The sequence below is a fragment of the Bombina bombina genome, chromosome 1 (assembly GCF_027579735.1).
Source record: "Bombina bombina isolate aBomBom1 chromosome 1, aBomBom1.pri, whole genome shotgun sequence".
In the NCBI taxonomy this organism is placed as follows: domain Eukaryota; kingdom Metazoa; phylum Chordata; class Amphibia; order Anura; family Bombinatoridae; genus Bombina; species Bombina bombina.
In genome coordinates, this window is record NC_069499.1 from 757,049,828 (window position 1) to 757,065,347 (window position 15,520).

The 15,520-nt window shown below is 38.8% G+C and overlaps 1 protein-coding gene across 4 annotated transcripts in view; it reads left to right on the plus strand.

Moving 5' to 3' along the window:
* The window catches only part of PAK3 (p21 (RAC1) activated kinase 3), a 511,889-nt gene that overhangs the window by 449,734 nt on the left and 46,635 nt on the right, over positions 1-15,520 (plus strand). For all 4 annotated transcript variants that reach the window (XM_053699311.1, XM_053699309.1, XM_053699312.1 and 1 more), the window contains exon 5: positions 4,921-4,958. In XM_053699311.1, the coding sequence (XP_053555286.1) occupies positions 4,921-4,958 (38 nt within the window). The remainder of the gene's footprint in view (positions 1-4,920; positions 4,959-15,520) is intronic.

Genomic DNA, 15,520 nt, shown 5'->3' on the forward strand with positions numbered 1-15,520 from the left:
CACTTTTCCTCTCTCACAGATGCTCTCTCTCACACACACTAACATGCACCCAAACACACACACTCTCTCTCACACACACACTTTTCCTCTCTCACAGACGCTCTCTCTCACACACACTAACATGCACTCAAACACACACACTCTCTCTCACACACACACTTTTCCTCTCTCACAGATGCTCTCTCTCACACACACTAACATGCACTCAAACACACACACTCTCTCACACACACACACTTTTCCTCTCTCACAGACGCTCTCTCTCACACACACACTAACACTAACTTGAACATAAGAAGCAGGAAGTGAAGTGTATGTAACATAACCCAAAAGTTTAATTTTGGCTTTACTGTCCAATTAATATACATAATACACCCATTTCTAAATTTTATATTTATTTTGCATATTTTTCTTTTTATATGTGTGTGTATATATATATGATGTAACCTAAAAAAAAGTGCACAAAGATCCTCTTCATAGGGTAATACGTTTAATACAAAATGCACAAAGTAAAATTCACAAACAATCCCCTGTGCGGGGCTACTTATTCTCCAACACCTCAATCGTATGAGGTAAGGTCAGCTGTTCAGGTCAATTCAGTCCTCGGTATAATAAAGGTGAATCAAGGCTGCAGTCCTGGATCCTTCAAATACCAAATCCTATGTGCTTTACTGACTGAACTGGACTTCAGTTTGCAAGTAGTAAAATCACTATATTGTAGTAGCAAAATGTAGCCATATAAATGATATACAAAGTAACAGTAATGGGAGCGTGATCCAAACATTGTGTCTTAAGGTGGACGTGGCCTTACGCATTTCACGGAAAAATTCCACTTCATCAGAGGCTTTTTTTGGACCCCCAAAGGCAACTCAAAAGTAATCAATGTTGTTCATATACTGCTCTGTATAATGATTTTGAGGATAGATAGATAGATATATGGACCTGCCCCTGCATTTGCATTGTACACATTCTGCACACAACTATGTATAGACTGGTTGCTATGGGCCCCCCAGTGCTTGGGCCCTGGTGCCACTGCACCTGCTGCACTAATGGTAGTTCCGCCCCTGTATGTGTGTATGTATATATATATATATATGTATACTGTTATGTACTTTTTTGGTTCATTTGTATAATTGTATTAATTTTTTATCCTTGTCAAATGTTTTACATTTGATTATTTTTCATTATTGCTTCTGGATTTCTGGTCACCTGCCTCTGTATGGAACTTTCCCTGGTGTTTTTCTTTCTTTAGAATATATAGCATTTTTGTTTTTCTTCTGCATACTGAGTGATATCTCACTTCTGTAGACACTATCGGCTAGATTACGAGTCTTGCGTTAGGGTTAAAAAGCCGCATTGAGCGGTCCCAACGCTGCTTTTTAACGCCCGTTGGTATTACAAGTCTTGAAATGACAGGCTCATCGCTCACTTTTTTGGCCAGACTCGGAAATACCGCAAATCCACTTACGTCAATTGCGTATCCTATATTTTCAATGGGACTTGCATAACGCCGGTATTACGAGTCTGACCAAAAGTGAGCGTTACAGCCTCTCCTGTCAAGACTGATACCGAGCATTTTATAAGTCAGTAGTTAAGAGTTTTACACTACAAACGCCGTAGCATAAAACTCTTAACTAAAGTGCTAAAAAGTACACTAACACCCATAAACTACCTATTAACCCCTAAATCGAGGCCCCCCCACATCGCAAACACTAAAATAAAGTTATTAACCCCTAAACCTAAGTCTAACCCTAACCCCCCCTAACTTAAATATAATTTAAATAAATCTAAATAAAATTACTACAATTCACTAAATTATTCCTATTTAAAACTAAATACTTACCTATAAAATAAACCCTAAGATAGCTACAATATAACTAATAGTTACATTGTAGCCATTTTAAGATTTATTTTTATTTTACAGGCAACTTTGTATTTATTTTAACTAGGTAGAATAGTTATTAAATAATTATTAACTATTTAATAACTACCTAGATAAAATAAAGACAAATTTACCTGTAAAATAAAACCTAACCTATGTTACAATTACACCTAACACTACTCTATAATTAAATTAATTCCCTAAACTAAATACAATTAATTACAACTTTAAAAAATTATCTAAAGTACAAAAAAACAAACACTAAATTACAAAAAATAATTAATTAATTACAAGATTTTTAAACTATTTACACTTACTCTAATCCCCCTAACAAAATAAAAAAGCCCCCCAAAATATAAAAAAGCCCTACCCTACACTAAATTACAAATAGCCCTTAAAGGGGCCTTTTGCGGGGCATTGCCCCAAAGTAATCAGCTCTTTTACCTGTAAAAAAAAAAAAGTACAATTCCCCCCCAACATTAAAACCCACCACCCACACAACCAACCCTACTCTAAAAACCACCCAATCCCCCCTTAAAAAAAACTAACACTAACCCCTTGAAAATCACCCTACCGTGAGACATCTTCACTCAACCGGGCAGAAGTGGTCCTCCAGACGGGCAGAAGTCTTCATCCAAGCCGGGCAGAAGAGGTCCTCCAGACGGACAGAAGTCTTCATCCAGACGGCATCTTCTATCTTCATCCATACGGATCGGGTCCATCTTCAAGACATCTGACGCGGAGCATCCTCTTCTTTCTTCGTCCGACGACTGAATGAAGGTTCCTTTAAATTACGTCATCCAAGATGGCGTCCCTTCAATTCCGATTGGCAGATAGAACTTATCAGCCAATAGGATTGAGCTGGCATTCTATTGGCTGTTCCAATCAGCCAATAGAATGCAAGCTCAATCCTATTGGCTGATTGCATCAGCCAATAGGATTTTTTCTACCCTAATTCCGATTGGCTGATAGAATTCTATCAGCCAATCGGAATTGAAGGGACGCCATCTTGGATGACGTCATTTTAAAGGAAACTTCATTCAGTCGTCGGACGAAGAAAGAAGAGGATGCTCCGCGTCGGATGTCTTGAAGATGAACCCGCTCCGTGCCGGATTGATGAAGATAGAAGATGCCTGGCTTGGATGAAGACTTCTGCCCGTCTGGAGGACCACTTCTGCCCAGTTGGGTGAACACGTCTCATGGTAGGGTGATCTTCAAGGGGTTAGTGTTAGGTTTTTTTTAAGGGGGTATTGGATGGGTTTTAGAGTAGGGTTGGGTGTGTGGATGGTGGGTTTTAATGTTGGGGGGGTATTTGTAAAAAAATTTTACAGGGAAAAGAGCTGATTACTTTGAGGCAATGCCCTGCAAAAGGCCCTTTTAAGGGCTATTTGTAATTTAGTTTAGGCTAGGGCTTTTTTTTTATTTTGGGGGGCTTTTTTATTTCGTTAGGGGGATTAAATAGGTGTAATTAGTTTAGAAAATGTAATTTAGTGGGGTTTTTTTTCGTACTTTAGATACATTTTTTTAATTGTATTTAGTTTAGGCAATTAATTTAATTATAGTGTAGTGTTAGGTGTAATTGTAACTTAGGTTAGGTTTTATTTTACCGGTAAATTTGTCTTTATTTTAACTAGGAAGTTATTAAATAGTTAATAACTATTTAATAACTATTCTACCTATTTAAAATAAATAGAAAGTTGCCTGTAAAATAAAAATAAACCCTAAGCTAGATACAATGTAACTATTAGTTATATTGTAGCTAGCTTAGGGTTTTATTTTATAGGGTAAGTGTTTAGTTTTTAAATAGAATAATTTAGTGAATTGTATTAATTTATTTAGATTTATTTAAATTAAATTTAAGTTAGGGGGGGTTAGGGTTAGACTTAGATTTAGGGGTTAATAACTTTATTATAGTGGTGGCGATGTTGTGGGCGGCAGTTTAGGGGTTAATAAATGTAGTTAGGTTGCGGCGACATTGGGGGCGGCAGTTTAGGGGTTAATAAATGTAGTTAGGTTGCGGCGACATTGGGGGCGGCAGATTAGGGGTTAATAATTGTAGGTAGGTTGCGGCGACATTGGGGGCAGCAGATTAGGGGTTCATAAGTATAATGTAGGTGGCGGCGGTGTCCGGAGCGTCAGATTAGGGGTTAATAATATAATGCAGGTGTCGGCAATGTCGGGGGCGGCAGATTAGGGGTTAATAAGTGTAAGATTAGGGGTGTTTAGACTCAGGGTTCATGTTAGGTGTAGACATAAAAAGTATTTCCCCATAGGAATCAATGGGGCTGCGTTAGGAGCTGAACGCTGCTTTTTTGCAGGTGTTAGGTTTTTTTCAGCCGGCTCTCCCCCATTGATTCCTATGGGGAAATTGTGCACGAGCACGTTTTACCTGCTCACCGCTACCGTAAGCAGTACTGGTATTGAGGTGAGATGTGGAGCTAAATTTTGCTCTTCGCTCACTTTTTTGCGGTTAACGCCGGGTTTGTAAAAACCCGTAATACCAGCATTGTCTGCAAGTGAGCGGTGAGCATAAACTGCTCGTTAGCACCGCACCCCTGTTAACGCAAAACTCGTAATCTAGTTGTATATTAGGTTCTGCAGGGGCAACTTCTGTGAGTACTACCTGCCAATAGAACTGAAAACTGAATAAATTCTTGTAGGATTAAACGGTGAGACTTGAAAGTCTATATACTACCCAATACATTTTAATCAGATAATAAAATAAGAGTGCAGTATCACATGATTTTTATCACTCTTGTATCAGGACCTACTCTTAACGTCTATATACCCCACATGTGCTCTGCCTTTGATGTATGTAGCTGAAGTGCTTTTTCTATTTATTTATAACAGCACATAAATGGATTAGGATTAGCTTCACACTAGAAAATACTCCCACATTTAATTCTGCAATCAGAAAACCAGCAGACGGCTCAACTCTATTCATATTAATAATAAGGTGTTTGTTTTCATTTATGTGCAAGTGTATGGGCCAGGCTTTTGTATTATTATATCAAGTAATAATGTGTTTTGCCTTGCAGATAAAAGTGCACATGGTTACATAGCTGCTCACTCTATGGTAAGTAGTATATTTGCGAATTGTACTTGCCTACACGTTTCTTAAAGGGACATTGTACTGTAGATTTTCTCCTCTTTAATGTGTTTTCCATGATCCATTTTACCTGCCAGAGTGTATATTAAATTGTTTACAAAAAGCTCTTTCACCTTAATTTTGTCATTTAAAATAGCTGCTTTCAACTGTTGAAACACCCACAGTGAAAATATGAATACTGCAGTATTTTCTATAGAAAAGGTATGTAAACAGATGCAGCTTCACAATGGGGGTGGGGGGAAATAGAGAGAGACCAGCCCATTTGAAAGGGTGTTACTGCAACTGCTCGGAATACAATTAACTCTTACTAGCTACTTGTCTGAGTACAATGTCCCTTTAAGATTACCATCATACCAGTTAACATTTTTTTATCATGCATAAGAAAGTGTCTTTGGTATTATATTTCTGGTTAATTTAACATATGGCTTTCTAACATTTCTAATTGCCTTTAGCAAAATATTTTCTTTACCATGGGGGTTAACTTAAGATATCATACATTTTTTAAATATTTTTAAGTGCCTTTGGAAATATATTTCTTGCTCTTACCTTTGGGGTTAAAGGGACACTGTACCCAAAAATTTTCTTTCGTGATTCAGATTGAGCATGAAATTTTAAGCAACTTTCTAATTTACTCCTATTATCAAATTTTCTTCATTCTCTTGGTATCTTTATTTGAAATGCAAGAATGTAAGTTTAGATGCCGGCCCATTTTTGGTGAACAACCTGGGTTGTCCTTGCTGATTGGTGGATAAATTCATCCACCAATAAAAAAGTGCTGTCCATAGTACTGAAACCAAAAAAAAGCTTAGATGCCTTCTTTTTCAAATAATGATAGCAAGAGAATGAAGAAAATTTGATAATAGGAGTAAATTAGAAAGTTGCTTAAAATTGCATGCTCTTTCTGAATTACAAAAGAAAAAATTTGGGTTCAGTGTCCCTTTAACTAGTGAATCATATTTGTTTCTGATGCCTACCATAGAGGTTAACTGCAGATAACTTTTATAAGTAGTTATAAGTGCCTTTTGCAATATATTTCTGTCCCCTAGTACCATAGGGTTAACTTAAACTGATAGGAACAGTAAATAAACATTGTAAAGTATGTTTTGCATTAAATAGGTGAAGCTAAAAATGTTGATGATATTACCATTGCAGGGAATACATGTTGCATAGCTAGGAGTGCATTGTATAGTGGCTGATAGAGACATTTCTAAAAAGCAATCAGTGTACAGACACACACTTCCATGAGCATGCAAGAAAGCAGTTTTATTCAGAAAAGTAACGTCTCATTTTCAGAAAAGCAAAAAGGCTGAATACATTTGAATAATGTCCCTAATGTAGCAAGGGATACATTTGATGCAAAATGGACATTAAAATGTGTTTGTTCTTTGATAAAATAAGTTTTAATTAATATATATTGCTAGTTTTATACAGGATACATTTTAAAATACCCTCTTTTAGATGAAACAAAGTTAAAAAGTGTCAGTAAAAGGGACACTTAATTACCTTAGTTATAATATATAATGAAGAAATAGTGAAAATGAAAGTATTATTTAACATTTAAAGTAAATAAAATAAATGACACATTACTATAGATAAAATTTATTAATTTTGAGTACAAAGAATGACTCGGTTTTGGAGTCTTTCAAGGTGTCAAATGCCCTCAATTATTCTTGTTTGCAAATTCAAATTCACTTCAGAACATCTGGTTCCAGTTATCTACAAAAAGCCCATTTCTCCAACATTGGTGTGTCCGGTCCACGGCGTCATCCATTACTTGTGGGAATATTCTCTTCCCCAACAGGAAATGGCAAAGAGCACAGCAAAAGCTGTCCATATAGCCCCTCCTCAGGCTCCGCCCCCCAGTCATTCTCTTTGCCGCTCTGAACAAGTAGCATCTCCACGGAGATGGTGAAGAGTTTGTTATTTTAAAATAGTACTGGTACGTACTATTTACTCTGAAACAGAAAGAAATGAAGAATAACTAAAATCAGTTGCTGTTCCCACGCAGGACTGTTGAGATGAGAGAACTTCAGTTGGGGGGAACAGTTTGCAGACTTTTCTGCTCAAGGTATGACTAGCCATTTTTCTAACAAGACTGTGTAATGCTGGAAGGCTGTCATTTTCCCTCATGGGGATCGGTAAGCCATTTTCTTAGACTCAGAAAGAATAAAGGGCTTATTATGGGCTATTAACTGGTGGACACTCTTAAGGGCTTAAATCGATTGTTTATTTAAGTTGTTTTTTAAAGTTTGAAGTAGTTTTCACACTTTTATTGTTTGGGGATACGTTTTTTTATCGCCGAGGGGCACTAGTTAAGACACCTTCCCATGTCAGGAAGGGCCTTTCACTGTAGTAGGCAGAGCCTCATTTTCGCGCCATTATTGTGCAGTTTCTTTTTAGTGCAGTGCATGCAGCTGCATGTGTGAGGGTCTGGTATCCACTGAAAACGTTCCTAGAAGGCTTGAATTGGTATCGTATACCCCCCTGGGATAGGTGAAGTCGCAACAAAGGCGTGGGCTGGGACTGTAGTGGGGTTATAAATTGCAAACGGCTCTGGTTTCCACATTTTAAGGGTTAACAGCTTGAAAATTGGGTGCAATACTTTTGAATGCATTAAGACACTGTGGTGAAAAATTGTGTAAAGATTGAATAATTCCTTCATAGTTTTTCACAAATTCAGTAATAAAGTGGCCCTGTTTAACATTTAAAGAGACAGTAACGGTTTTGTTTTTAAAACGGTTTTTGTGCTTTATTAACCAGTTTAAGCCTGTTTAACATGTCTGTACCTTCGGATAGATCATGTTCTGTATGTATGGAAGCCAATGTGGTTCCCCCTTCAAATATATGTGATAATTGTGCCATGGCGTCCAAACACAGTAAGGACAGTACTGTCACAAATAATAAGGTTGCCCAGGATGATTCCTCAGATGAAGGAAGTAGGGATAGTTCTACATTCTCTCCTTCTGTGTCTATACAAGTTATGCCCGCGCAGGCGACCCCTAGTACTTCTAGCGCGCCAATGCTTGTTACTATGCAACAATTGACGGCAGTAATGGATAACTCCATAGCTAATATTTTATCCAAAATGCCAGCATTTCAGAGAAAGCGCGATTGCTCAGTTTTAAACACTGTAGACCGGGAGAGCGCTGATGATAATTTTTCTGTCATACCCTCACACCAGTCTGAAGTGGCAGTGAGGGAGGGTTTGTCAGATGGAGAAATTTCTGATACAGGAAGAATTTCTCAGCAGGCAGAACCTGATGTTGTGACATTTAAATTTAAATTAGAGCATCTCCGCGCATTACTTAAGGAGGTGCTATCTACTCTGGATGATTGTGACACTCTAGTCATCCCAGAAAAATTGTGCAAGATGGACAAGTTCCTAGAGGTCCCGGTGCACCCTGATGCCTTTCCGATACCTAAAAGGGTGGCGGACATAGTGGAATTAAGGAGTGGGAGAGCCAGGCATACCTTTTGTCCCTCCTCCTATATTTAAGAAATTGTTCCCTATGGTCGACCCCAGGAAGGACACATGGCAAACAGTCCCTAAGGTCGAGGGGGGCGGTTTCTACACTAGCCAAACGCATGACCATTCCATTGAGGACAATTGTGCTTTCAAAGATCCTATGGATAAAAAATTGGAGGGTTTGCTTAAAAAGATTTTTGTACAGCAGGTTACCTCCTTCACCTATTTCGTGCATTATTCCTGTCACTACAGCGGCGTGGTTCTGGTTCGAGGAACTGGAAAAGTCGTTCAGTAGGGAGACTCCGTATGAGGAGGTTATGGACAGAATTCACGCACTTAAGTTAGCTAATTCCTTTATTTTAGACGCCGCTTTGCAGTTAGCGAGATTAGCGGTGAAAAATTCAGGGTTTGCAATTGTGGCGTGCAGAGCGCTCTGGCTAAAGTCTTGGTCGGCGGATGTATCTTCCAAGACAAAATTGCTTAATATCCCTTTCAAAGGTAAGACCCTTTTTGGGCCAGAATTGAAAGAAATTATTTCAGACATCACTGGGGGAAAGGGCCTTGCCCTCCCACCAAGATAGGCCCTTTCAAGGCTAAGATTAAGTCCAATTTTCGTTCCTTTCGCAAATTCAGGAACGGACCGGCTTCCCAACTCTGCAGCCTCTAGACAAGAGGGTAACGCTTCCCAGACTAAACCAGCTTGGAAACCAATGCAAGGCTGGAACAAGGGTAAACAGGCCAAGAAGCCTGCTGCTGCTACCAAAACAGCATGTAGGGGTAGCCCCCGATCCGGGACAGGATCTAGTAGGGGGCAGACTCTCTCTCTTTGCTCAGGCTTGGGCAAGAGATGTTCAGGATCCCTGGGCACTAGAAATAGTCTCTCAGGGTTATCTTCTAGAATTCAAGGAACTACCCCCAAGGGGAAGGTTCCACATGTCTCACTTATGTTCAAACCAAATAAAGAGACAGGCATTCTTACATTGTGTAGAAGACCTGTTAAAGATGGGAGTGATACACCCAGTTCCAATTGTGGAACAAGGTCAGGGGTTTTACTCAAATCTGTTTGTAGTTCCCAAAAAAGAGGGAACTTTCAGACCAATTCTGGATTTAAAAATTCTAAACAAATTTCTCAGAGTTCCATCGTTCAAAATGGAAACCATTCGAACAATTTTACCTACAATCCAGGAGGGTCAATATATGACTACCGTGGATTTAAAAGGATGCGTATCTACATATTCCTATCCACAAAGATCATCATCAGTTCCTAAGGTTCGGCCTTTCTGTACAAAACATTATTCAGTTCGTGGCTCTCCCATTCGGACTAGCCACTGCTCCCAGAATTTTCACAAAGGTGCTCGGGTCCCTTCTAGCGGTTTTAAGACCAAGGGGCATTGCAGTGGCACCTTATCTGGACGACATTCTAATTCAAGCGTTGTCTCTTTCCAAGGCAAAGGCTCATACAGATATTGTTCTAGCCTTTCTCAGATCTCACGGGTGGAAGGTGAACGTAGAAAAGAGTTCCTTGTCTCCGTCGACAAGAGTTCCCTTTTTCGGAACAATAATAGATTCTTTAGAAATGAAGATCTTCTTGACAGAGGTCAGAAAGTCAAAGCTTCTAAACGCTTGTCAAGTTATTTTCTCTATTCTGCAGCCTTCCATAGCTCAGTGCATGGAAGTAGTAGGGTTGATGGTTGCAGCAATGGACATAGTTCCTTTTGCTCGAATTCATCTAAGACCATTACAACTATGCATGCTCAAGCAGTGGAATGGGGACTATACAGACTTGTCTCCAAAGATTCAAGTAGACCAGATGACCAGAGACTCACTTCGTTGGTGGTTGTCCCAGGATCACCTGTCTCAGGGAATGAGTTTCCACAGACCAAAGTGGGTCATTGTCACGACCGACGCCAGTCTATTAGGCTGGGGCACGGTCTGGGATTCCCTGAAAGCTCAGGGTTTATGGTCTCGGGAAGAGTCTCTTCTTCCGATCAACATCCTGGAACTGAGAGCGATATTCAATGCTTGGCCTCAACTAGCGAAGGCCGGATTAATAAGATTCCAGTCAGACAACATGACGACTGTAGCTTACATCAACCATCAGGGGGGAACAAGGAGTTCCTTGGCGATGGGAGAGGTATCCAAAATCATCAAATGGGCGGAGGATCACTCCTGCCTCCTATCTGCAATCCACATCCCAAGAGTAGACAACTGGGAGGCGGATTATCTGAGTCGTCAGACTTTCCATCCGGGGGAGTGGGAACTCCACCCGGAGGTGTTTGGCCAGTTGACTCAATTATGGGGCATTCCAGACATGGATCTGATGGCGTCCCGTCAGAACTTCAAAGTCCCTTGCTACGGGTCCAGATCCAGGGATCCCAAGGCGACTCTAGTGGATGCATTAGTGGCGCCTTGGTCGTTCAACCTAGCTTATGCGTTCCCACCGTTCCCTCTCCTTCCCAGGCTTGTAGCCAGGATCAAACAGGAGAAGGCCTCAGTGATTCTGATAGCTCCTGCGTGGCCGCACAGGACTTGGTATGCAGACCTGGTGAATATGTCATCGGCTCCACCATGGAAACTACCTTTGAGACAGGATCTTATAGTACAAGGTCCATTCGAACATCCAAATCTAGTTTCTTTGCAGCTGACTGCTTGGAAATTGAACGTTTGATTTTATCCAAACGTGGGTTTTCAGATTCAGTGATAGATACTCTGGTCCAAGCCAGAAAACCTGTGACTAGAAAGATTTACCATAAAATATATAAAAGATATATCTGTTGGTGTGAATCCAAGGGATTCTCCTGGAGTAAGATTAAAATTCCTAAGATTCTCTCCTTTCTCCAAGAAGGTTTGGATAAGTGATTGTCAGCGAGTTCTTTAAAAGGACAGATTTCTTCTTTATCTGTCTTGTTACACAAACGACTAGCAGCTGTGCCAGATGTACAAGCTTTTATACAGGCTTTGGTCAGAATCAAGCCTGTTTACAGACCCTTGACTCCTCCTTGGAGTCTAAATTTAGTTCTTTCAGTTCTTCAAGGGGTTCCGTTTGAACCCTTACATTCCATAGATATCAAGTTACTATCTTGGAAAGTTCTGTTTTTGGTTGCAATTTCTTCTGCTAGAAGAGTTTCTGAATTATCTGCTTTGCAGTGTGATCCACCCTATCTGGTGTTCCATTCAGATAAGGTCGTTTTGCGTACCAAGCCTGGTTTTCTTCCAAAAGTTGTTTCCAACAAGAATATTAACCAGGAAATAGTTGTTCCTTCTTTGTGTCCGAATCCAGTTTCAAAGAAGGAACGTTTGTTACACAATTTAGATGTAGTCCGTGCTTTAAAGTTCTATTTAGAAGCAACAAAGGATTTCAGACAAACTTCTTCTTTGTTTGTCGTTTATTCTGGTAAGAGGAGAGGACAAAAAGCTACTGCTACCTCTCTTTCTTTCTGGCTGAAAAGCATCATCCGATTGGCTTATGAGATTGCCGGACGGCAGCCTCCTGAACGAATCACAGCTCACTCTACTAGGGCTGTGGCTTCCACATGGGCCTTCAAGAACGAGGCTTCTGTTGATCAGATATGTAAGGCAGCGACTTGGTCTTCTCTGCACACTTTTGCCAAATTCTACAAATTTGATACTTATGCTTCTTCAGAGGCTATTTTTGGGAGAAAGGTTTTGCAAGCCGTGGTGCCTTCTGTTTAGGTAACCTGATTTGCTCCTTCCCTTCATCCGTGTCCTAAAGCTTTGGTATTGGTTCCCACAAGTAATGGATCACGCCGTGGACCGGACACACCAATGTTGGAGAAAACAGAATTTATGCTTACCTGATAAATTACTTTCTCCAACGGTGTGTCCGGTCCACGGCCCCGCCCTGGTTTTTTAATCAGGTTTGAAAAATGTCTTTCTCTATACACTACAGTCACCACGGCACCCTATAGTTTCTCCTTTTTTCTCCTAACCGTCGGTCGAATGACTGGGGGGCGGAGCCTGAGGAGGGGCTATATGGACAGCTTTTGCTGTGCTCTTTGCCATTTTCTGTTGGGGAAGAGAATATTCCCACAAGTAATGGATGACGCCGTGGACCGGACACACCGTTGGAGAAAGTAATTTATCAGGTAAGGCATAAATTCTATTTTTTGGTTTCCACGGCCAAATCCTAATACAGATATAAAACAATATATGTTGTAATGGGGGCTTCATCCTGGCTATGGGTTAGAAGATGTTTCCTACAGACAGGTAATAGATATGGAGGAATCTCACTGCCCAGTGTGAGATTATATAATGATCTGCAGTAACTTTAGTATGCACATGACTCTTTGTTTATTTAAACATCTTTGTCTAAATGGTAGCTTCCCCCAATTCTTAGTATCCAGTAGGGGTGTTCTACACTAAAGTTTTATCTATTGGAAAAAAATGCTTAAAGGGACAGTCTACAATAGAATTGTTATTGTTTAAAAAGATAGATAATCCCTTTATTACCCATTCCCCAGTTTTGCATAACCAATACAGTTATATTAATATACTTTATACCTCTGTGATTACATTGTATTTAAACATTTTCTGACAGCCCCCGATCACATGACTTTTTATTTCTTATCTTATGACTTGCGTTTAGAACTGTGTTGTGCTAACTCTTAAATAACTCCTCAGGCGGGAACATAATGTTACCTATATGGCCCACATGAACTAGCAGTCAAAGCAAATAAAAAAGTATGTGATAAGAGGCTGTCTGTAGTGGCTTAGACACAGGCAGACATTTAGAGGTATAAATGTTATAAAGTATATTAATATAACAATGTTCGTTGTGCAAAGCTGGGGAATGGGTAGTAGAGGCATTATCTTTAAACAATAACAATTTTGGTGTAGACTGTCCCCTATATTAAGGTTTTCCTTTATGGGGTTTCTATTTGGAGCCATTCATTATGGGACATTATATAGCAGCAGTTGTACATATCCACTTTGCCTTTTGTTTAAATGGTCTCTAGTTATTTATTATACCCACTTTGCACAATGCTAAAAAAATGAGACTTGGCTGGATTGGGATTCTATAGAAATGAAGACAAAAACAACAAAGTTAAATACAGAGTTAGTGCACAGCAAACCCTGATGGATCAGAATAGGGGCTTTATTACTAAAACCAATTTGAGAGGGAGAAGATAAGCATATCTGCTTTTCCTGCATGATTGGTCCATTTGAATAAACACGTTCATGAGAACAATTGGTGATTGTTTCAATGCACAAAACAATTTATTTCAAATATTGTGCAGATGGCATAGAAAGTCACTGGAAATGGGAAGCACATTTTATAGTACAGTATCCCTATAAAGGGCATTGTGATGGCTACTTAGCCTAAGCATAATGTCAAGATCAAGAAAATAGCAGCTTATGGTAAAGTTCACCCTCATGAACACACACACTCACTTACACAAACATTTACAGGTATTAGAGCACACTTAGAAGTTTATTGGTACATATATGCCATGAATGTGCTTGAGTGACAGACATGCACTTGAATGTGTCTTTAAATATCCCTTTAAAATTATATTTCATATTTGTGTGGCATACACAAAATAATTTGTTCAGCTATATATTTACCTCTAAGGTACAAAGTGTCCAAAGTCGCTCTTGCTTAAACACACGCCAGATAAGATAACTTCAAAATTTAGAGAATGGGCATGTGGTGTGTTGCATTAGGTATTGTGGCACAATATCATATGCTGAGGTGTAAACTATTTAGCAACACCCTTAGCTATAGGTAACTACTCCGCCCCCAAAAAGTGTGCTAAATATCAACATTTTGTTTGTAAATGAGCATTCCTCCAAAGAGTCCCGGAAATTACTGGACTGTCCCAATTTAGGAATTAAGAATCATGTTCTGAAATGTAGGAGAATAGGACCTGTTTCCTTTAGGGGATATTAAATAGTATGAGGTTGTAGTATAACATTTTAATTTTATTTTAAAATGTAAAAGTTTAATTATGAGAAGTTAAAAAGAACTTTGCAATTTACTTTTAATTATTTATTATGTTCCCTTTTCCTGTAATTCCACTGAGTTTCTATAGTAATGAGTGCCACCATGTTTGAACTTAAGTTGTCCCTTATCTGTTTCACCTTCTGAAGACAATTAGGGACAGATATAAAACTGGCAATAAAAGAGACTGTCCAAAAAACAAAATTATTATTATATTTTATTTATAATGCGTCAACATATTATGCAGTGCTGTAACATTTAGTATACAGTTATGGAGTACAATAGTCAGAATACATTTGCATAAATCTTAAGGGTAGCGGGCCCTGCCCTTGAGTCACTGTAAGCTGTAAACCATCTTTACATAAATTAATCAACAGGACAGGTGGACTTGTGAGCTTACATTAAAGTAATTACACTTCTATTTTCAATATGTAAATAATTAATAAAATAATTGTAATAATGCAGCTACCTATTATTCTAAGGCTAATCTTTGCTTTAAATATATAATTGAATAGCATATATATATATATATATATATATATATATATATATATACACTGTTGGAAAGCGTTAGTTTACTACTCAATATGATCACCCCTTTGCAGATATTTTGAAGAAAATTTGGGCCTTGTCTTTAACCACTCTCTGTTTAGGTCTGGGGCTAAAATATTTTAGAGGTATGAATGTGTTAAAAAAATATATTCAGGGAGCCGTAGTCCAGAGTCCTAACATTTTTCCTCCGGCTCCTGTTTTAAAAGGTATGACATTTCTCTATTTAGTCCTTTACATAAGATCTTAAAAAAATTATGCATATGGCACCTAGGGCTATTTAGTTTGATTTTATACTGTTGTATTTTTTATCTATAATTAATTATCATTTCAAATTAAAATAATGATGTAATTTGCATTTAATTATATTTTAATATAATTAATAGTCTACACTTGAGTCTGGCAGTTTGTGGGTGGGGCTAATGTAAATCGTGACATACCTCTGTTTCAGAGGGAGAGCGAGGCAAAGCTCAGAATTAGGTATTGTCCGCCTCAAATAGGTATAGTTTAAAGTTCTGCTTTTACTATTAATTCTACCTCTTCCCCTTGGCA